The sequence below is a fragment of the Medicago truncatula genome, chromosome 5, assembly GCF_003473485.1.
Source record: "Medicago truncatula cultivar Jemalong A17 chromosome 5, MtrunA17r5.0-ANR, whole genome shotgun sequence".
Classification (NCBI taxonomy): domain Eukaryota; kingdom Viridiplantae; phylum Streptophyta; class Magnoliopsida; order Fabales; family Fabaceae; genus Medicago; species Medicago truncatula.
Window position 1 is genome coordinate 15,126,837 of NC_053046.1, and position 23,620 is coordinate 15,150,456.

Genomic DNA, 23,620 nt, shown 5'->3' on the forward strand with positions numbered 1-23,620 from the left:
AATAGGTTAAGACACCCAATCAATTTTATATCATGATTTTTATGCAAAGGAGGCAAGCAATTTTACAAAGTTAATAATTATGTTCACGCCACCTACAAAGTTGTTGATTAAAGAACCAAACACATAAAAGACCATATTACTACCTGACAATTTGGCTAAGATATCAACACTAATTAAAAACCCTTTTGCTGAGAAGCGGAAATGTGTGCGCACTATGATGAATTTGAGCCGCTAATAAATTACTAACGAGGTTAATATAATTTTTGGTTGTCGGTTAAGCAATTTTGACTTTTTAAAATAGAGCGTGGACGTGGGCGTGATTGAGATTCTAAAAAACACATATGCCCGGACAGTAGATATTAACGTAAATAAAATACAAATCGGTGAAACCTGTTAAGTGTCGATTCTCCTTCAATTGAATAAATATTCCTTCTAGAGGGTTTCGGAATATTATGACGGTCCACCCGTGCTTAGCACGTGTGACTACACTCGTAGAGGTTAAAATACTAGTTAAAATGCCGAAAGAGTAAACTAGTGACCTTGTACGATTTGAAGAAACAAACAAGAGTGGTATTTTGAGGGAAGGAATGATAATTTTTTTTTAATGGAAAAATTAGTTTAAACTTATTTTAGGTCAAAAAAAATAAAAATTCAGGGAAGTTTAAATTTTTTATTAATTAAAACTGGTGCAAGTGCAGTAGTTAGGTCAAGAATAAGATATTAGTGGAAAATTAAGGAATCTAATTAGATTATAAAAGCCAGATATACTGCATGATTATTGGTTAACAATTATTCCATATTATTTCCTTAAAAAAATTAGTCGACATTATTCCTTCAAAACAAAAATTATTCGATACTTTATTTCAGAAGGAAAAAAGATATTCGATACTATTATTCAACCAAACCGTACGAAATCGCGAAGATGAACAATAATGCAAGCTGCAGACTGCGATCACAAAGGATACGTGGGACCAACGAATGGCCATGACTATTTAACCACTCAAATTAAATATTAAAAACTTCCAAGCTTTCACGTTAAAATTGATTAAACTTGAAAAAAATGGGGTTAAATTAACGGTGTTCAAAACCGAACCAACTCAAAAGAAAAATCGCAAATCGAACGAACTCAAATCAAAAATCGTAGAAACTGCATTTGGTTCGGATGTATTCGGATCATTTTTTTACTCAACCATGTGGTTCGGTTCGGTTTGCGGTTTTATGTTAGCAGCCAAACAAAATCGCAACATAAGAGAAACACTAATTAAACTTAGGTCACCAACCTAGTATTCATAGAAAGGACATGTTTTCTTCAGAAGTTTGTCATGATCTCTCTCCCAGTCTATTTTCTTTTCTTCTTCAAGGCTCCCACATGTATCATCTCTTATAAAAAATATTGAAATGTTTTTTTATAGGTTTGGGTAAGGAGGTTGAAGGTTTCAGGGTAAGGAAGATGATGAGGAAGTTTAACTTTGCTTTACTATGTAATTGGTGTTGGAGAATGCATGTAGATAAAGGGATTTTAAGTATAAAGTTTTAGTGGTGCATTATGGTGAGGAGGGGTTGGTTGAATGATGAAGGGAGTGAAGGGTCAGTATGGTTAGGGTTAGTGGCGCGTTATGTGAGGAAGGGTTCAGTGAGGAGGGTTAGTGGTGCGTTATGGTGAATAAGGGAAGATGAGGAAGTTTAATTTTGATTTATTAGGTAATTGGTGTTGAAGGATGCATGTTGATAGAGGGATTTTATGGTATAAAGTCTTAGTGGCGCGTTATGGTGAGGAGGAGCCGTTTGAATGATATTATTTGGCATAAAGAAGTTCCTTTGAAAGTATCCTTATTTGTTCAGCGTCTTCTTCGTTACCGAATTCCAGCTAAGAATAATTTATTTCGGTGAGACATCCTTCATCAGGACACTCATCTTTGTATGTTTAGGTGTGGTTTGGTGGAATCAGCGGAACATTTATTTTTGGTTTATCCCTATTTTGACAGCATCTGACATCTTCTTCGACAATGGCTTGACATATTAGGTGTTGATCCTCTTTGTGTATTTATCACTTTCTTCAGTTCAGTCGGTGAGTGAGAATTCAAAATCTCTCTAATATGCTTTACATTTGATTTGGTTTTCGTGTGTCTGGATGATTTGAAAACTAAGGAAGAATATGATTTTTAACAATAATGCAAGAATCGTTGCAACAACTATTGGATATAATTAAGCTCGTCTCTTTTTGGTCATTGAAGGCAAAACTGGCTACTTTTGCTTTTGATTATTGCAAATAATGGATTATCAATAATTAATTACCTTAAGTGGCAAACTAATTAAACCTCTGATTAGTCTTTCCTATGCAATTATGTGTGACCACTTAACAACAAACAATGAATAATGCTTAATTTTTACGTAACAGCATTGACTTTGTACATATAGAAAATATCATCATAACCACGACTTTGTACATATGTTATGTGAGAGAAACAAAAAAAGCTTAGAGAGAGAGAGAGAGAGAGAGAGAGAGAGAGAGAGAGAGAGAGAGAGAGAGAGAGGCAGAGAGAGATGAGGGGATGGCTGAACTTGAATGGTACAAGCAAATTACTACCATTTGTGGGAATGATTATATCTGTTTTAGCTCAAAGTGGAAGCATGGTGGTAATTAAATTTGCAATGAAAGATGGAATGAATAAATATGTAATGGTTGTTTATTCCATGGGACTTTCAAGCATCTTGCTTCTTCCCTTAGCTTTGTTTATCAACAGGTTCCTCTTTTTTATTTTATTAATTCTCTTATCATATATATGATGATGATGATAATAATATATATTTGTTTCTAAGAATAAAATTTAAAAGCTTAATTTTTTTTGTTTAATTTTCCTCTGCCTTTTCTCTTCTTTTAATGGCAGGTCACAACGTCCTCCCTTAACTTTCTCTGCACTTTGGAGCTTCTTTTTGCTTGCTCTCATAGGGTTAGTATTTCTATTTTAATTTGTTTCTAACTATATATGTGTGTGTAAATTGGAATCAATATTGCTTATGAATTAGTAGTACTTCCTACCACTCAACATATATTATTTATTTCATTAATGTACCCTTAAACGATTTTCCAAAAGATAAAGTTCATTATTCTTTGGGTCTTTGGCCCTCTTTTATACCATAAAAAAAAGTTCATTATTCCTTTTAGGTAGTGACAAAAAATTTAATATAATTATAAATTCTAAAATTGACAACTGGCTTTAATAATTGTCTATAATAATATTATATAATTTTTTTATCAGATTTTATTTCCAAACTTCCTTTCTCTTAGATTTTATTTTGTACCTTGCAGCTCTTCAGCACAGATAATGACTTATGGTGGCATAGAACTGAGTTCACCTACTCTTGCATCTGCAATGCTTAACCTCATTCCAGCTTTCACTTTTGTACTTGCACTGATTTTCAGGTTCCTCATATGATTATTAAACTTTACTAAAAGGTGAATTTTATGGAAAATATATTTCTAACACTTTTTTTAACAATTTATTTTTTTATTAGATAAAACTCATATGGATCCCACATTTTGAAAATGGATTTCATATAAAGTGATGGGACTCATATGAATTTTAATCAATAAAAAATTAAAAATTAAAAAAGTGTAAGAAAGAGAGTGTTATTATCATTCGTCTTATATAAAACAAAAGGATTTTGTGGTTGTTTGTGAAATGAATAGTCACATACGCAAATAACAAATGATTAATCACACATATAAATTAAAATAAAATAAAAGAGATAATAATTGAATGATATAACTAAATTATTTCTCATTTATTTTTCTCCATTATGTGAATATGCTCGGACAATTAGAAAATATATTGTCATGATGCATAACATGTACGCATAACTTCATATCCTTTGTCTTTAGATGTGATACAAAAATTTCACCAATAATAGTTGAATTTTGAAGTTAACTAATGTTTGAGTGGTACTAAATACTATTACATGAAGTGACATGTCACCTAATATTTTCAACTTTATGAATTGTTTTTTCGACCTTTATATTTGAACATCCCTAGATAACTAGATTATATATATTCATTTAATATATTATTATTTTGAGAAATGATATTTGTACGACCGTGACACCTTTTGTATAATTTTATCTCTCATACTCACGTAATATTTTTATTCTCTCTCTTCTTTTTTCTCTCTTCTTTTTTCTCTCTTCATTGTTCTTGACCAATAAAAAAAGAAAAAAAATAAAGTTGTCATGAAATGGATATACAAATATCATTGCTCTATTATTTTATTTATCTTTCTCTTCTTATCTCATGACCAACATATCATTTCTGAGTACTATGAGAAATGAATTGATCTTATTTTAAATGTGAAAAAATAAGGTTTTTGAGATTCAAATTCTAACCCTACATACAATATGCAATAACCCTGTCAATTGAGTTAACTTAGGAAGATAAAATAAATTGGTTAAATCCACGTATATAACCATTCAAATTGTTTACTTTATTGATACTTTATTTAAAAAGTTTTACGCTAGATTACAAATTGTGCTTGCACTGTATTAGAGAAATATTGGCAGACAATTTTGATAAATTAAGACAGACGTGGGTACAATCATGATTGCAACATACTCATGGTTGAAGAGACAACAATATTAAAAATAAATTATATTTATATAACTATTTTAGAACAAATTTTAAGATAATTTTCTTTTATATTCTCATTATTTTATCTTGATTTTATAACAAAAAGAGATAAAAGAAGAAGGTTGTCCCAAAAAAATTTGCAAAATTTAATCTTATTAAAATTTAGGGTGTATAGTGTTTTACTCCTATAGTATATATTATTTTTGGGTTTGCCGTAATTCTTGTAAAAAAAATTTGTTTCAAAATACCACCTAATAGGCTGCCATTCAAAACCCAAAAAAAAAAAACTTTTAAAAATGACCTATTAAGAGGGTATTCTGGAAAAAAATTACAATGACGAAAAGCAAAAAAAATATGTTACAGGGGATAAATCCATAAATAACTTATATTATAATGGATAAATCACTATTAACTCTAAAACTTATAAAACTTTTAAATGGAGGTAAAACATCAAAGAAGTCCTTGATTCTATGTGATTACATGGTCGCATAATATAATATTCAAAAAAATAAGGATCATGCTAGCTTGTGCTTAGAACACAAGTTAAAAAGCTATAAAATGAATTAATCAATAAATACACACTAGTTAAAAAGATAAAATTTAAAATTTTTAAAATCAACAATACACAATTTCCAATATTTTATTTCTACCTTTGGTTTGTTATCTCCTACCTACCTTTGAAAGACAAGTTAGCATTTCCCATCTTTTAATTGCAATATCTCTATTAATAATCATCAAGATCTGAATTTAATGATTTAATTAGGATGGAAAGAATATATTGGAGGCACTTTAGCAGTCAAGCCAAAGCAATAGGAACTATAGTATCAATGGCTGGAGCATTTGTTGTCATATTATACAAGGGTCCACCAATCTTGAAGATACATTCATCAATTTCTTACAACACACTTCAATTTTCACCAAATCTGAATTGGATTTTGGGAGGGTTTTTATGTGCTGGAGATTCTTTACTTTCCTCAATGTGGTACATATATCAGGTAGGTCACTTTTTAACATTTTACATATTTCATTTACCACCTTTTGAAATAAAAAATAAAAATCATTTCAACCACTATGTGTGTGTGTTAGTCTTTGGACCTTTTTCTTTTGAGTAATATGTTTTTTACTACAAGGTAAATTAATTTTCGGTTTTCCCTCTACATGTTTTAGGTTTCAGTAACAAAGAAATACCCTGCTGTAATAGTCATAGTGTTCTTCCAAGTAGTTTTTATCACAATTCAAACGGGAGTATATGCCTTAATTGTGGTTAGAGACCCAAGTGCATGGGAACTAAAGCTTGATATGGGGTTGATTGTCATTTTATACCAGGTAATCATTCATTTATTAGTGTCTATAAACATGAAATTTATTGAGATGGTTCGTTTTGGGTACACTATTGGGATAGTTTTAAATAGTATCGAATTTTGGTTCACTGTTGCGGTGGTTTTAAAGAAGGCTTAATTGCACTTTTGGACTCTTATCTTTTCAAAAGTTGCGGTTATGGCCCCCTAACTAATTTAAATACAAAATAGCCCCCTATGTTTTGATTCTTTGGCAGTTTTGAACCTCCAGTCCATTAGTGAGGTGCCACGTGTATTATTTAGGGGGCCACGTGGCACCTCACTAATGGACTGGAGGTTCAAAACTGCCAAAGAATCAAAACATAGGGGGCTGTTTTGTATTTAAATTAGTTAGGGGACCATAACCGCAACTTTTGGAAAGATATGGGTCCAAAAGTGCAATTAAGCCTTTAAAGAATAAAGATGTTCAGACATTTTAATGTGTACACACGCTTTGTACCATTCTCGAAAATTTTAGTTAACCAAATATATGGTTTGTGTGACCACTCTTTTTCCACTTAATTAACTAAATAAATTCTGAAAAAATAGTGGTCACACAATTAAAAAAATGTGGTCACACAGACCATATATTTAGTTAACTGAAATTTTTCAGAATGATACAAAGGAGTGTACACATTAAAGGTGTCTGCCTATCATTGGTCTATTTTTAAATAGTATTGAAAAAAGAATAGCATGTCATGTGACGTGATGCAGTCACGTAGTGCAATATATCACATTATAATTACTGTTTTTTTCGTCATGAGTTTAACTCAATTAATAAGAACATTGTATAATATATGCATGAATCGTGGTTCGAACCCAACACCCTAAACTATTAAAAAAATGTAACACAACTGTATCTTTTTGTGGTATATTTAGAGAGAAATTGTTGAGGAGTTATGATATATACTTGTAGAGAGGGGTCGGGATATTTCTCAAAAAAAAATAAAATATATATATATATATATATATATATATATATATATATATATATATATATATGATTATGACATGATATTGATATTAAGAATGAAAATAAGACATAAGTCATGAATTCATAAAAAATTTAAGATATACCTTTCAAGAATTCGTTAGTAATCTCTGTCATGGAGAAAATAAAAATCATTCAACTTGTCGTATTCCCTCTTATCTTGGCCCAGAGGAATATATGCCACAGAAAATAAACACCGGACGAAAAAATTCAGGACCACATTTTTAAGCTTACATTTCGTTACTTGTGTGTCTATTTTTGAGATAACCATAAAATTTTAAAGGAAATTATGTATTAACATGAAAATCAAAATAATAAAAAAAGAAAGTAAAAATATAATACAATTATGTATATGATAGAAAAAATTATCATAAAATAGTTGTGCAAATATTATCTTATACGTTTAAGATAGAAGTTAAGAAATTAACTGCTCTTGTAGTAGTTTAATTTTGTAAAATAAAGTAGTTGTTTAGTTTTCTGACAAGGCTTAATTAGGTGCTAAAAAAATTAGTTGCTCTCGTCCCCGAACTATTTTTTAATATTAAATGTTATAGTTAGTTGTTAGATTAATTTTATTTTGTTTTCTTCGTTCGGTTTTCAATCTTAAATCTTAAATCTCGATCATTTGCTTCAATTAGATGAACTATCTAACGTCTCTCATCACGGTTAACAGGCAGTAGCTGCAATAGGGATTCGATACTTCCTACAAACATGGTCCGTGCAAAGAGCTGGTCCTCTGTTTTGTGCTATGTTTAAGCCGATCGGAATCATCTTCACCGTTTTCTTGGGTTCAATTTTTCTCGGAGATGACTTTTATCTTGGAAGGTACATATACAAAACTAGTGAATCATTTTAAGTAACATAGTTAATTACTTCATACTTGTTTATGGGGAAGTTTATAATGAGATTTTGTTTTGCATAACATTGAGAATAAATTTTGAAAATGACTTTTGCAGTTTGATTGGCGCGGTTATAATCGTGGTAGGGTTTTATGCCGTGCAATGGGGCAAAGCTTCAGAAGAAAAAGTTGAGAAAGGGATTGAAAACTTGGAGACACAGTCCAATGTTGTTCCATTGTTACAAAACAAAGTATAATGTTAATAACACACTTTCTAACTCAAACTTTTAATTACATTTTTTCGTATTATTTCTATTTTTTAATCCCTAACATGTGTCCTTAATTATTACTAATTTATGAGTATTACTAATTTTATAACAAATGTATCTAAAATACACATGATTTAATGAACATCATTTGAATTGCATCCAACATAAGGAAATTCTTTCTTGCGGGATATTGAGAGTGGAAGTGCTTGAGGATAAGTTGTCCATCAACAAAGCTAAAGGCGGAATCAAATTTCATAAGTTATAACATCTATGCTTTTAATTTCTCTCTTTTTGACAAAACAAGCCTCAACGTTCATGTCTCAACTTTGGTAGCGCGTATCCAGGGCCAGCCCTAGGCATAGGTCGGAGGTGCGGATGCCTAGGACCCATGCATGTGGGGGCCCAAAATTTGTTTCATAGGGTTGGGTATATATATCAATACCTCTTTTAACGGGGGTACATAGCAAATATCGCAAAGAGGGGCCAACTCTTTATCAGACAGCAACCCAGTAGCCCTTTACCCATTTTATTTTACAACTCAGAAACATTTCATTTTCACACCCCCAGCCTAACACTTTCATTTTCAAACCCCCCATTATTTCATCTGTCAAGACGCAAAACATAAAAGTAAAACATAAAACACAAAATCTCCACTCCTTTCTAGAGACTGAATTTTCTTTTTATTTTGAGGATGTTTTTCGGTGTTTCAAATTGAATTGAACCTGAGTTATTATTTAGATTTCACAATATAATGATATGACTTTCATCATGAAAGTTTCATGCTTGAAACATCTAATTTGGTCTTGTGTGTAATTTTTTATAAGTAACATATCATATTCTATTGACAAATGATAAAAGGTCTTCATGTTATTGGGTGTGAGAGAAGTGTATTTTACTTAGTTTTATTGGATTTGGTTCGGCCCCCAAAACTTTTTTTATTTTGTTATTCTTTTTTTATTAATAATATATAGGACAATGTGTATTTGATACACAATGTTTTAAGGTGTCAACATAGTTGAGATTTCAGAACATTGTATTATGAAGACTTAGGGTGACAACATAGCTTAGATGTCAATCGCCATAATTAATGCATTATTCGTTTATCAAGTTTGAGACAATTGTTAGTGAAATAGAGTGCACCCATATGATGTTGATATGGTAACACCCCGAAATTTATCCGACTCCGAGAGTCTTAGAATTATATGAGGGGACGAGTAAATCCTAATAGGTAACTTGACTCGAATGGCAACAAATGCTTTTGTAGTAAATGAACAAATGCATAAATGAGCAAATGTGATATGTAGCACCCCTATTTATTATCCATGTTTCCGTTGTACTATGTGTAGAATAAAACGAGACACAACTCTTGAACTATGGAATGTATCCATGTATGTGTTGTGAATTCTTTAAAAATCACACCCATAAAATATTTGATGTGTGATGTAAATTAATGAAGCAACCAAACAATGTGGATGACAGTTATAAACACAAGCAAAAGATAGAACAACAATGGAGAAAGAGAGAGAGAACACACATATATTGGTTTACCTAGTTCGGTTCAATACTGACCTAGTCTGGGGCAGAGAGCAGCTAACTGTTCCATTATAATGATGAGTCGTAAGTTTACAAAAGAATTATCAAATGGTTACAAAAATTAGTCTTCAAACCTAATTTTACCCAAAGTCTCGAATCTCTTCCCATGACCAAAAGACTTTATCCTAATAGTGTTTCTTCAAGGTGAATCAATCATAACCCTAGTGTTTGTTGCCAAGAGAGTTCTCTACAAGCCACCCTAGTTTTGATGTTGGCTTCTAAACCCTTGTTTTCTGCCTCTCTACTCTCCTTTCTCTCTCTCAAGGTTTACATCGTTACAAGGTTTATGTTTATAGTAAAAGCATCCTTAAAAAATTGGAACAAATCTAAGCCCAAAAATTGGAACAAATCTTAGCAAATCGGGCGCAGTAAATTACCGAAAGGAAAAGCTGAAAAAACACTTAAAAATCAGCCATCGATTTGTCCAAATCAGCCCCCGATTTTTGGCACTTCAAAACTCCAATTTTGAGTCATACTACAACCGTATGTATGTATCCATTCCACTGTATGTCGATCTTTTCCCCATAATGTGCAAACCTTGCTTTAGTTGCCACTCCTATCTCTATCTTATCCTACTGAAATCTTTCCATAACCTACATTGTTAACTAACTCAAGTGATGCTTCAGAACCATCTAAGCCATTGTTGCTTTCATCACTTTGCACAACTAATGAGAAAATGTGATTTAGGTCAAGGAAATGCTCCATTAATAAATTTTGAGATCTCACCTTTGAGTAATCATCATTCTATATATTCTCAAGTTGCGGAGTACGTAATCTTCATGAAATTTTCAAGAATTTTCCGTCACTTCACAAGCACATGAAATATGTGTATATGAACAATTTGGAATTGGCCTATACATTTCCAATTATTCCCAATTATTTGAAATAACAAACTTATCATTTTGGCGAAAGTTGAACAATTGACACCGAAGACGCAAGACACAAACACAATTGGCGTGAGAGAAATGTTCCTTTAAGGTATTCCAAGCTTTTGAAGATAGATCAATCTGCACAATACTATAAGCAATCAGAAGCCCTTCCGAATTCAAGATCTATGCATGCACGAGGCTATTGCAACTTTCCCAAGCCTCGTATTAAGTAGGATTGAAGTTATCAAGAACTAGTAGGCATATACAGTTAACTTTGCATTGTCATGTCCACGACGACTTTCACTCTATCGACAATGATCCGATGGTAGTCCTTTCCTATTTTAGCGGCTTCACTAACTCATCAGTATTCGGTGAACACCTTAATCCAACCTATAGGTAGCCTTTTCCGTGGTCCAACTCTCAATTAAAACATCAATTGTTAGGACTTAAGCCCATGAGGAGAGCTCAATCCAAAAGAATAGTCCATTAATTGGCAGAGCCTCATAGCTTAAGTACCACGTCGGGCACTTTTATCTACTTGATGAGAGACTTCTAACATTTTCTTGATGCACCACTAGTTGGGAGCCTGAGTAATTTATGCAGGAGCGTCTAATATTTTTGTAGTAATTGAACAAATGCATAAATGAGCAAATGTGATATGTAGCACCACTTTAATATCAAAGTATTTATTTTACTACGTTTAACTAAGGAGAATAGGCTATTAATTAGGTCAAGGAATGGCTCCATGAATTAAAATGAGATCACCATCGGGTAATCATTATTCTTAAACCTGTAAAGAAGTGAAGCATATACTCTTCTTCATGTAATATTATGATGAGAATTGCGCATAGCTTCAAAAGCACTGGGAACATGATATGTACAATTTGGAATTGACCTATGCATTTCTAATTCTTCCCAAATTGTGCTGATATTAGTGAAACAATCACTAACACAACTTATCAACAATTCGGATTGAAGATCAGAGACACTTGCACGTTTGGCAAGAGAGAAACTTTCCTTTAAGGTGTTACAAGCATTTGAAGTTATATAAATGTGCAAAATAGTTTGGGCAATCAAAGGCGTAACCGAATTCAGGATTGCTGGTGAGAGGATCAAAAGTTGATAGAAAACAAGAGAAAAGAGGAGAAAATGCAAGAAAGTAGTAGAAGTTGAATCATATTTTTTCGGATTGATTATGCTATAAGTTGTTTACAGGTATATACAACATTTACAATGAGTGATTATGATAAGCTACTGTGTAGTTTTTCTCACTGTATCATAACTAACTTTTCTAGTAACTAGGGAGGCAGTTACAACTTACAACTGTTTTGCTAACTAAAAACTGGCTTAAGCTGTGATTTCTTGTGTTACAAGTAACAAGTCAGCTTCCAATGTGTTTGTGTTATGCTTCAATAACTGCAACATTCCTTACCCTCATTGGTAGGGTTTAAGCTATCACAAGAGCTTCCATCATGAAAGTGAAAATTGTGCTTCATGATAACAACATATGCTTCATCGATCATGACTAAGCGATATAGTTTGTTCCATTGACCGGTGATTTACGAAGATATTTGTTGGCTTTTCCCTGGTGTGTGAATGTTAAAGGGATTATGTGAATGATCAACTGGAGCAGTGATTATAGGAATATCGTGATTAAGTGACGAAGCATACCAAAATGAAAATCCCTTGAGGATCAAAGAACAACAAGGGGAAAAGATTCCATCAAGATTCAAACACAAGATCGCAACCAGAGTGAATGATACCATGTCGAAATTGTACATGAGGAAGAAATAAAAAGGGGATTCTAAGAGACTTTGAGGGAAACTTGGAGAATAAGTTTGTTCAATTCAACTCAATAAGTGATCACAAGTACAATGTAGCTTTTATACAAATAATGGGTCAGTTGGCATTCTAACAAAATTTGCCTAGTCAACAATAACTTGCTAACAAACTCAAGTAATCACTAACAAACTAAAACTAACAATGGTTAACCCTTCAACGCGAGATTTTAACAAATCAGACTGGAGATCTATTTGGCTAGACCTTTGGATCATGGTTCAATCGTGGTTGAACCAAATGATAAATAAATAATAAAAAAGTAACAAAATTAATAAACAAAAATCGATTCAACCAGACTATAATGTAACCGAAATCAAACCAACCAATGAACTAGTCAATTTAAAAGCCTTATTTTGATCCATTTCAATACATACAATATGCATGGGTGACACTCTTGAGTTCTGACAAATAGTAATTGTTTAACTAACAACATAATGCAGCTTCTATGCAGACTCATTAAATTTTGATTCAGTGTCCAATTCAATGATTCTTTAAAGATTTCACTGTGTGCATTGCTGCAGAGTCATTAAATTTTGATACAGTGTAGGGATCCAAATCAGATTTTGATAGATACCAGTGTCTAAACTCTAAAGCAATGTTTTGCAATGCAAGAAGATGAAATGATGATCACATAATACTTCCATTCTCATTAAATTTAGATCAATAACAATGAAAGAGGACATAGTACAATAATATTAAGCCAACAATAACAAAGGACAAGCTCATTACTAAATAGATCACATTAAATAGGAAACGGTTCCATTATTCAACCACATTATGTAACAATACATTTATTAAAATACTAGCTTGTCATTCAACTCATTAAACTTCTATGCAGCAAGTGATTGAACATACTCATCCACCTCAATGAAGTTCTTGACTGCAAAATTTTTGACAATACTTGGATCAGGAATATCATTACTAACTTTAACATACTCAGCACACCATTTCATCTCACATCCTTCTCCAACTGGTATTAAAGCTAGGTGTCCCTTGAATGATTTGTAGTACTGGAGAAGATCCCCTTCAATTATACAATAGGTTGCTGTCCTCTTTTCATCATCAGCAGCATCAATCTTCTCCGTCGACGACTTTGCAAGTTGTGATCCTACAACATATGCCACCAAATTAGATAAGTAGATATCAAAATGTACAAAGATTTTCAATTGGTCACGATAAACTAGATCGATGCACGAATCTCTTGTCGAATTAGCGCAGTGGCGACTGTCTAGCTTTGTATGTAACCTAATGAGATGGACTTTGAATTTAACTGTTAATGTATGACCTAGTGTCTCTACCTCTCCCTAAATAAATATATAATGTTGCTCCTTCCCTTAAGTCAACATAGGAGGTTATAGCATTGTTCAAAATTTTAGGCATAGATCAAAGAAAATTGGACTAAACTAGCTAAACATAATTATAATAACACTAAATGCAGTTATCACTTGTAGAGAATATTTAATTTGATATTGGAACTTGGATCTTCAGTCGTGCACCACTACAGTCGTTGGATCTAGATCCAATGACATTGTGCAACTGATGTAGAAGATCCAAAATCCCAATTTTTATGTTTTTAAAATGTAGCCACATGATTAGAAACACATTTTTTTTCTTCTATTTTGAATTCTCAAATTAAATATAATTCAAAATTTTCTAATAGTTTATTATAACTAGGCCATAAAAAAAGAAAAGAAAAGAATAGTATCCCAATTTACAAGTAGTTCCTCTCTCCCATAATAATTGTTACATTTGCAAAAAAAAATGTTTCTCCTCAAATAATTGCCACTTTTGGTCTCCAATTTAACTTTAATTACTTACAATTTTATCATCTAATTAATATAATTTACATCACTCACAAGTCATTATTCTCTACTTTACGTTTAATGCAATGAGAACACGCCAATAAGTATAATAAGGATAAATTAATAAAATCATATTCTCTTTCTTTCATTTATCATCTGTTTTTTTAATTTGTATGAAATCGTCAAATGCAACAAATATTATAGTACAAAGGGAGCATGATGTATAGCTGCTTTCAATATAAGGGTAAAAAACAAAGAAGAAAATAAATGAAAGTTTCATTTATACCCAAAATGCCCTTCATTCTACCAAAAAAGAATTTTTTATTTATTTTTTGTCTAATAGCCTAGTGGCTGAAACTCACTAAAGAAGAAATTTTACCTTCAGCATAAGTGAAGTGGCGGATAGAGCCAGGAGCTTTACCATCACCTTCAATGATCTCAATGCTTTTGTAGTCATGTGGAAAGGCCTTAGGGAAAATAGTTGTAGAATCCCTAATGGTTTGCCAATACTTGTCTACATTAGACTTGAGTTCAATGTCTACCTCTAGCTTTCCACGAAGAGCTACAGCCATGATTCAACAAGCTACAAAGAAATTAAAACTTTAAAGTAGCTAGATTGATATGCTTTGAGAATAATGAGACAATGATCACATGCATTATGCATATTATATAGAAACAAAACTTGTGATGTAGGATAAAGGCCATAATAAATTCAGTAGTTGCTAGTTCAGCTACCACTTTTACTAGCCACATCTAACTTTTCAGGTGAAGTTATGAATCAGTGCTCATAAATTCTACGATCAAAGAAAATTGATCATTAGACCTTGTGTATATTATATGGCCCTTGGTTAATATTTAATTTGAGATTTGAGTGTAAATTAGTCCACCTAGATTGACATTGAGGTTAATCGAATATGAGATATTGAAAAAGAGTACACTCTAAGGTCTCAAACCAAACCTAAGTGGGCTAAAAATCAAAATATGTTATGTTTAACTAGGTATTCATCCAAATCCTACATCGATAAGAGAAAAACAAAAGGAGGTAGAGAGTTATTATATATATATTATAAATATGGAGAGTTAGTTTGAGTTTTTTTCACCACAACATCTCAAGTCTCTTAGGAATATTGGGGGTTTGGGTAGTTTTGTCTCATGAGAGGGATTATAATTTTTCCTTGCAAAAATTGTAATCGAAAGGTTTACAATTTTTTGCTTTTAAAAATTGCAATTGTGTAAGAGTTGAGAGGGTTTACAATTTTGTCTGCGCAAAAACTTGCAGGATGGGGTTTACAAGTTTTTCCTTGTAAAAATTGTAGGTTGACTAATAAATATTTATTGAGATTGTGGATATAGGTATGAAGTGTCAAATCATTGTGAGTGATGTTTTTTTTTTTGCTTCTATATTGATTGTGCTTCCACTCTGTAGAGGTTTTCTTTAGTTGATTTTGCAACAACCGGCATCAAAACAAATGTTTCAATCATGGAAGGAAGAGAGCATAATTTTTTTTGCCGCACCCTACATTAATTTGTACATATTTAAATGTATTATGATAAATTAGAAATGAAATATATATTCTTTAAAATGTAATGTTAAATATCAAAACGGAGTTTAATCTCATTGAAAGAGTTGAGAGGGTTTACAATTTTGTCATGAAAGGGTTTACAATTTTGTCCCCAACAAAAATTGCAATTGTGTGAGAGTTGAGAGGGTTTGCCTATTTCCTTTTGTAAAAATTGTCGGTTGAATGATATTTTTTGGCGAAATTACTTTTAGAGTTCTTTATCTTATTTATTTATAAAGTTTGAGTCATTTATCTTTTTATTTTTCCCATTTGTTCTGTATCTTTTAAAATTGCACAAATAAATCATTTTTTTTTATTTTTATTCAAAAAAACGTTGGGTTCTCACACCACATATGATAATACTGTTTTTTTATTACAAAAAATAAAACCCAGAAAGTTGATGAACATTTTCATCATCAACTCATGTTTCTTGAACAACAAAAAACCATGAGAAGCAACCGTATATTTTTCCTTCTTCTTCACATGTTTATCGTCTTTAACCCCAATCCCATTATTAAAATCTTAAATCTACATATTGCGTTGTTAAAGATCAAAACCCATAAAACATGATGCCTTTTGGAGATTGGTGTTGTATGAGTTTCTATTTGTAGCCAATGCAATTTAGAGTTTTAGGATTTTGATAATGAGGTTTTTGTCGTTTTTTTTTTTATATAGACAAAGACGAGAATTTGTTAACTCTAAAATGGTGGTGATAGAAAGAAAAAAATAATAATAAAAAAGTAAAAAATAATATGTTTTTGTCGGTTTGAAGATGATGATGAAGAAGACAATAAAAGGTTTTTTTTTTTTTTTTTCTGGTTTTGATTTTTAGGTTGTAGAAAGACATGATAAAGATGCTCATCAATTTTTTGGGTTTTAATTTTTGTAATTAAAAAAAAAAAATTGAATTATGATAAGAAGTGTGACAACTCAAAAAAATTAATGAAAGAAAAGGATTTATGTGTGCATGCTCTAAAAGATAAAGGACTTGAATGAAAAAATAAAAAGTTGGTCCCATAATTAAAATTACAAAGAAAGTAGATAAAAGTTGATCCCACCATCTTAAATTCATGTGATTCTTACTCTTTTCAAAAAAATTATTTATACTAGCAGAAAGAGGGCACTCACGTGCCCTTCTTTCCACTCTTTTTTATTGCGCCAACGTTTGAAAATTATGAACGGATTTTTATGAAATTTTAATTTTGATTAAAAGTAAAAATATAAATGTTATTTGCATTGAAATTATAACGAATCAAACTAATCATGATTATCTATTTCAATGAAACCAACAATATAACAAAAACAATTATAATCTAAATTCTTATTTTTTTAATAACACTAACAACAATTTTTATTATAGAAAAAGTTGTTGTTTAAGTGTATAATGGGGATGATGAAAAAGTAAGTATAGATACACTTATCTGCTTTGTTACACTTTTTTAATGATAAAGGAAAAACTAGATATTTGTGTTTGTTACATTTTTATTTTAATATTTAACATTATTCTTATCTACTTGTTACATGTGTTATTTATATTGAAAATTAAGAGCATTTTTTAAAAAAGAAAAAGCCAACTCAAAAAAGCTGAAAGAGTTTTTTTTTTTGTCAAATAATCTAGTGGATAAAATTCACGTTTTTTAAGGTGAATAATTGAGGTGTCGTTCGAGCCCGACCCTTGCATAAAACAATGCATGTCCCTAACAACTGAGTTTTACTCGACAAAAAGTTATTTTTTTTATATATATATATATCCTATAGATTTTAAATATACATATTAATGAATCTATCGAAAAACTCTTTTAGTTTGCTATCATTATAAATGCTCTAAGTATTTCAAAATTATTCACTTACCAATCCTCACACCAACAGAAATTAAACTCACACCTTTATAAATTTATAACTTTCATATTTTTACTAAAATAATTGTCTAAAGAAAATGTTTACTAAAAATATACTGTTGTACAGTACTCCACTAAAAAAATACAAAATAAAAACTGTATACTGTATTTTGAATGATACTTATGATAGAACTGACATGAATCATAATCAGCTTTGTCGGTGTCGATAAATCATAATCAGATTATTGCGAACGTGATAATAATTGAGAAGGTGCAATAAAGAAATAAATGAGTACAGCACCGCAACTGCGCAACACACACAAAACACGAGAGTAAATTTTTGCTTTTGAGAAATCAAAACACGAGAGTAAATTGTTATTTGATTTTGAATTAAATATATTTTTAATTTCTAAAAGAACTCGTTTTTTTTAACGATAAATGTCAATAATTAATTTTAAATTAATTTTTTTTCTTGTTAGTTTGACTTTACTCAAGACTTTCCTTATTTTTTAGTTCAAATTAATTGAACCTCCCACGATCTTTTCAAGTCTAGGTTTTATTAGACTTTAATGATAATTTTAGTTCTCTGAAATATTGTAAAAATAGTTATTTTTTAATAACTTTTCATAATAAAATAAATGGGACTACAAATGAATACTTTTTTAGGGATTAAATTTAAAAGTATATGATTTTGTAGAAACTAAAGACATACATAAACCTTGATTCATTGAAATCATAATGGTTGGTCAATTTAATCTATATTTATTTGTTAACTTAAAGAACATCAATCAATTTAATTCATTGATCAAAATATTATTCATAACATATTGTAGCTCATAGCAATGTAAAATGGTGTCACTTAAGAGATTAATACAAGGATTTCTGAACATCTAATTATGATATTCATAACATTTTTAAAGTTAAAAAATTCGTTTACACGTCCCTCATAGGAATGGATTTTGACAAACATATTGTAGCTCGTTTGTTACCCTATGATATTTATCCCAGACACTAAAAGCATAAGGAAAAATGCTCTTCTCCCATTACATTTTGCTCACTCCCAACTACACTTCCGAAAATGCTCACAGCGTGAGTTAAGTCACGTATGTGTTATACACTTGCGTAACTTAACTCACGCATGGATTAACACCTGCGTGAGTTATGTCACGATGTGTCTGTGTCAACTACGAGAACAACATAAACTCAATTTTCCCTAATTTTCTTCATTCCTTCATCATTCATACATTGATTCTATCATTTTCATCATTCATTCAATCATTCACAATAGATAACATACACATAATAAAATAAAAAATTACGCAAAATTAAAAACCGATAAACTAATAAAAATGTCAAAAAAAATGTGCAAAGGCGCGAGTATAAATATATTACATCAAAAATCCCCCGAAAATGTCACAAAAGCATAAAAAAAAAAAAAAAAGAAGATGCAAATGTCATTCGAATCCGTGAGAATATTCCTAGGAACTGCCAAACTATTTGTTATGTCGATAACTCTTTTCTTCTCCTCCTCTTTTAGTTTACCCGCAAGAAGGTGGCCGGCTAACTTTGGTGCCAACTCATGGTTGTGAATTCCACAAAGCATTGCAATCCACCAATCTTTTGTATCCTTTTGAAAGAAACCATGCAACATAAACGGACATTCACATTTCCTTGAGCCCATGCATTCAAGGTTTGGTTTCTTCCTCGTCTTAGGTCGTTTGTATTCACCACTCCTTTCACATTGCATCATCAAGAATGGCCTTTTTAACCTAGATTTATCATCAGATATAGTAAATCCAACCCTCGCCGCTAGTCGACGAACTCAACCAAGTAAATCATCTCGCTCTCGCCATCTTTCATTTGTTATAAAAAATGAGCCAGCGTCTACTTCAATACTGCGAACCTTGCCAACACCGGTAGGTACCGGTTTAGGTTTTTCTTCAATGTGAGCTTGAAAGGGAATTTTGACTTTCAACTTCACATTTACTATTGGTTTGACATCGTCGGAAGCTTCAATTATGGCCAGTTTCGGGTCAACGCCATCATCCGCCACATTTTCAACCATATCACTATGTCTATTGAATAACAAAATAACAAGGAAAAAATAAAAAACTTATGCAACAAGCTAACAAAGAAAAAAGGTGGTGCAAAATTTCAAAAACATAGCATTACACCTGTGTGACTTAAGCCACGCTGAGAATTACTTCTGCGTGCCTTAAGCCACACTGACTTAACACCTGCGTGAGTTAATTCACGTTCAACCTTCTTCCCAAAACTGACGAACCAAGCCCAAAAACCAGTAAAATCAAATGAGTTTAGATGATACATTACTTGATATTTGATGCTTGATGAGTGTATGAACTTGCTTTCTGACGATTTGCAATGATTTGGAATGAAGATTTTGACCCAAAAAAATTGCACTTTTTGGGTTTTTGGAGGTCGAGAGGGAAATAAAATGGTGCTTGGAGTATGGACTGATTGGTTTTGTACAAAAACAATATACTTGTAACGCCCTCTCTAATTATTTGATTATTTTAAATGAGTTTAGAATATACTTATATGATTTGTGTGATTTATATGATTTATTTTGATGAGTGATATTTTGTTATGATATATGTTATATATTTATTAATATAATATATATGTTATTTGATTTAGAAATATAATATATGTTATTTGGTTCAGAAATATATATGATTCGTTATAGAAATATATACATGATTTGTTATAGAAATAAATGTTATTTATCATAGAAATAAGTATGATTTGTTGTAGAAATATATATAATCTGTTATAGAAATATGTATGATTTGTTGTAGAAATATATGTCATTTGCTATGGAAATATGAATGATTTGTTATGGAAATATATATATGTTATAGAGATATATTTGTTATTTATTATTGTTATAGAAATATTTTATATATATGTATATATTAGAATAGAATATTAATATTTGGATTTAAGAGAAAAATAAGTAGGTTAAAGATTTATATAAATAGGAGAGACCTAGTTTAGAAAAACATAACGTACGTACGACTGCTTTTGGAGAAAAGGGAGAAAAAGTCAAGAGAAGAGGGAGAGACCTAGAGGGGCTGCGATTTCTGCAAATTAAGGTAAGGGTGAGACTAACTTTGCAATTCTATTAAGTATGTGAATCAATGGTTAGGTTTAACATGATGTAGGATGAGTTTTTGAGGAATTGAAAAGTAGGTTAAAATTGTAGAATTAATGAATAAACGGTGGAAACTTGTTAAAAAGATGTAGAAACTGTCCTTAGACCTTAGATAATGATTAAGATGAATTAAGGAATCGAAATTAGGCTTAAAACCTTGAGGAAGGATTGAATTGGAGAAAACGAAAACTAGGTCAAAACCTTAGAATTGATGATCAAACGGTGAGAATTGGTTTAATTGATGTAGAAAGTGTTCCTAGACCTTAGATAATGTTTAGGACGAACTTTGGAATCAAGAACAAGCTTAGAACCATGTGAATCGTCGAGTTTTTGTGAAAATAGGAAACCTGGCCGTAGCGACATTCATCTCTCGCCACGGCGAGCTATGAACCTCGCCTCGCGAGTGATGATCTTCATCGCTCGCCACGCGAGCCCCTTCCCTTCGCCTCGCGAGTTGTTTGGTGCAACTCGCCATGGCGAGTAACCTTTCCTCGCCTCGCGAGCTCAGGCAGAGAGCATGTCATATTTTGTGTTTCGACCTTTTTAGTTGGACCTTGGATGCCTTAGAGTGCCTGAACATACCTAGTATTGATTAGGATTGAATGTAGGATCAGATTGAACCCAGAACAACACTAGTTTGGAAGATGAGTGGTACTCGCCATGGCGAGTAAGAACTCTCGCCTCGCGAGCACATCCAGAATTGAGTGCTTTTGAGGAATTTGAGACCTGAGTCGTTTGATTGGATTAGGAATGGAACCTTTGGTACTAATGAGACCTATCTAAGATGTTAACTGTTATTTGTGAAGCTATATTGAAATGCTAAGTGTTTATAATGTGATTTATTAATTGATTGCATTACTTGAATTATTCTTGAATGATTAGGAAGTTGTTGAAAATGAATTGATATTAAGCTGTTGATATGATCTGATTATGCTGTTATTGTTATTTAACTAAGTTGCATGAGTTGTTGTTGATTATCATTTGATATTGTTATATCCTGAGATGTTTATGTGTCGCCTATGTTGTTGATTATCATTTGATATTGTTATATCCTGAGATGTTTATGTGTCGCCTATGTTGTTGTTGTTGGTTATGTGAAATATTTATATGCCTTATGTGGAAGATGTTTGATGTTTAAGTTGTTGATGCTTCACATTAATATTGTTATGTTGTGAATTGCAATTGATATATTGATATCTCTCTATTGTTGTGTGATTTGACTGTGCTACTGCTGTTATTTAACTAAGTGCATGATGTCTATATATATATTATGAAATGATGACGTTTAGCTCCAAATTATTGGATGCATGATGATATGTTGATTACGATGATTACGGTGTTTTGTTGTTAAGAGTCCATGCATAGCATTTCATTGAGCTTTGTCCTCACCACGATTAGGAGCTTTGTCCTCCGCACGTTTTAGGAGCTTTGTCCTCCGCACGATAAAAGTATATTAATACTTATGATGACGATTGGTACCACATGCATATAAGTGTCTAAGTTGCATTGTCGCATTTGTCGAGTCAAGGTCGTTGTGATGAATTATCATCCATGAGTTGTTAAGTTGTCGATGAATTATCATCTATGAGTCGTCGAGTTGTCTTCTACCTATGTGTTGTTAAAGAAGTACCTACGAAGATTATACGATGTTTATGATGTGAATTATATGATATTGATTATGATATTGTTATGTTGTTTAACATATTGGTTATGATATTGTTACGTTGCTATGTTGTTTAAAATATTGAGTATGATATTGTTATGTTGTTTAACATGTTGATTATGATATTGTTACGTTGCTATGTTGTTTAAGATATTGATTATGATATTGTTACGTTGCTATGAATATGTTGTTGTTATGTTTTCATAAGATGATGAATACGTTGTTACTTAATTATTATAAAGTGATGAACATGTTGTTCCATATATGATTAATTATTATTAAGTGAATGCTATGAATATGTTGTCGTTATGTTTTCATAAGATGATGAATACGTTGTTACTTAATTATTATAAAGTGATGAACATGTTGTTACATATATGATTAATTATTATTAAGTGAATATTATGTTATGTTGTTGTATTATTATTATGAAATGATGACTATGTTGTTATTGTTATATTATTATAAGAAGATGTTTATGTTATGATGTATATAATTATTATTACTATTAAGTGATGATTATATTGTGTAGTTTAAGTTATTAGTGATGATGATTACATGATGTTATCTATGAGTTGTTAAATGTACTTGATGATGTTTATGTTAAGTTGATAAGTTGTCTTTTATTCATGAAATGATAATGAGATGTTTGATGAATAATTATTATTATGAATTAATGATGTTGTTATGTTGTATATGAATTAATTAAGATGCTGTTATGTTATATATGAACTATGAGTATGATGTGATGATCTATGTTGTTATGATTTGGTTAATACGTGTTATATGATTATGTTATAATGTGGTGAATATGAAGTAAATGATAATTAGAAGTTGGTTGGATTATTAAAGAAGTATTATTACTAATAGATGAAGTTACTTGTGTTGTTAAATATAATTATTGAATTATATGCTTGATATTATTGTTTTGTGAAATCTCACCCCTTCTGCTTGAAAATGTTGCTCTTCGTATGAGTAACTTGCAGGTATTACTGATTAGTAGGAGTGGTGGCTCAAGTGTCTTAGGTGCTCTGATATGTAATGGGAATTTTATTGTTGTCTTTCTATTCCTTACGTATTGTTTTAAGAAGAATTATGACTTTGGTTTTAGATTGGATTATATGAGAAATTTATGAAGAGGCCTTCGTGCCAAAGACTGTTTTGATTATTGAATAATTTCCGCTGCGAAGTATTAAAGACTTTTTAGTTATTGAATTTTAAA

The 23,620-nt window shown here is 31.3% G+C and overlaps 2 protein-coding genes across 2 annotated transcripts; one reads left to right on the forward strand and one right to left on the reverse strand.

Moving 5' to 3' along the window:
- Positions 1 to 2,348: 2,348 nt before the first annotated feature.
- On the forward strand, positions 2,349 to 8,118 carry LOC11412147 (WAT1-related protein At3g28100). Its single transcript, XM_039834781.1, has 8 exons — positions 2,349 to 2,478; positions 2,521 to 2,744; positions 2,889 to 2,951; positions 3,311 to 3,424; positions 5,386 to 5,617; positions 5,790 to 5,948; positions 7,624 to 7,775; positions 7,907 to 8,118. The coding sequence occupies exons 2-8, from the start codon at positions 2,545 to 2,547 to the stop codon at positions 8,043 to 8,045; spliced, it is 1,059 nt and encodes a 352-aa protein (XP_039690715.1). The 5' UTR covers positions 2,349 to 2,478; positions 2,521 to 2,544; the 3' UTR covers positions 8,046 to 8,118.
- A 4,861-nt stretch (positions 8,119 to 12,979) lies between these two features.
- On the reverse strand, positions 12,980 to 23,390 carry LOC11405976 (MLP-like protein 423). The gene is made up of 4 exons (XM_003613249.3): positions 23,385 to 23,390; positions 16,299 to 16,306; positions 14,540 to 14,759; positions 12,980 to 13,466 (listed from the first exon to the last, which is right to left on the reverse strand). Exons 3-4 carry the CDS (start codon positions 14,730 to 14,732, stop codon positions 13,189 to 13,191), a joined length of 471 nt encoding a protein of 156 aa, XP_003613297.1. The 5' UTR covers positions 14,733 to 14,759; positions 16,299 to 16,306; positions 23,385 to 23,390; the 3' UTR covers positions 12,980 to 13,188.
- Between the last annotated feature and the right edge of the window lie 230 nt (positions 23,391 to 23,620).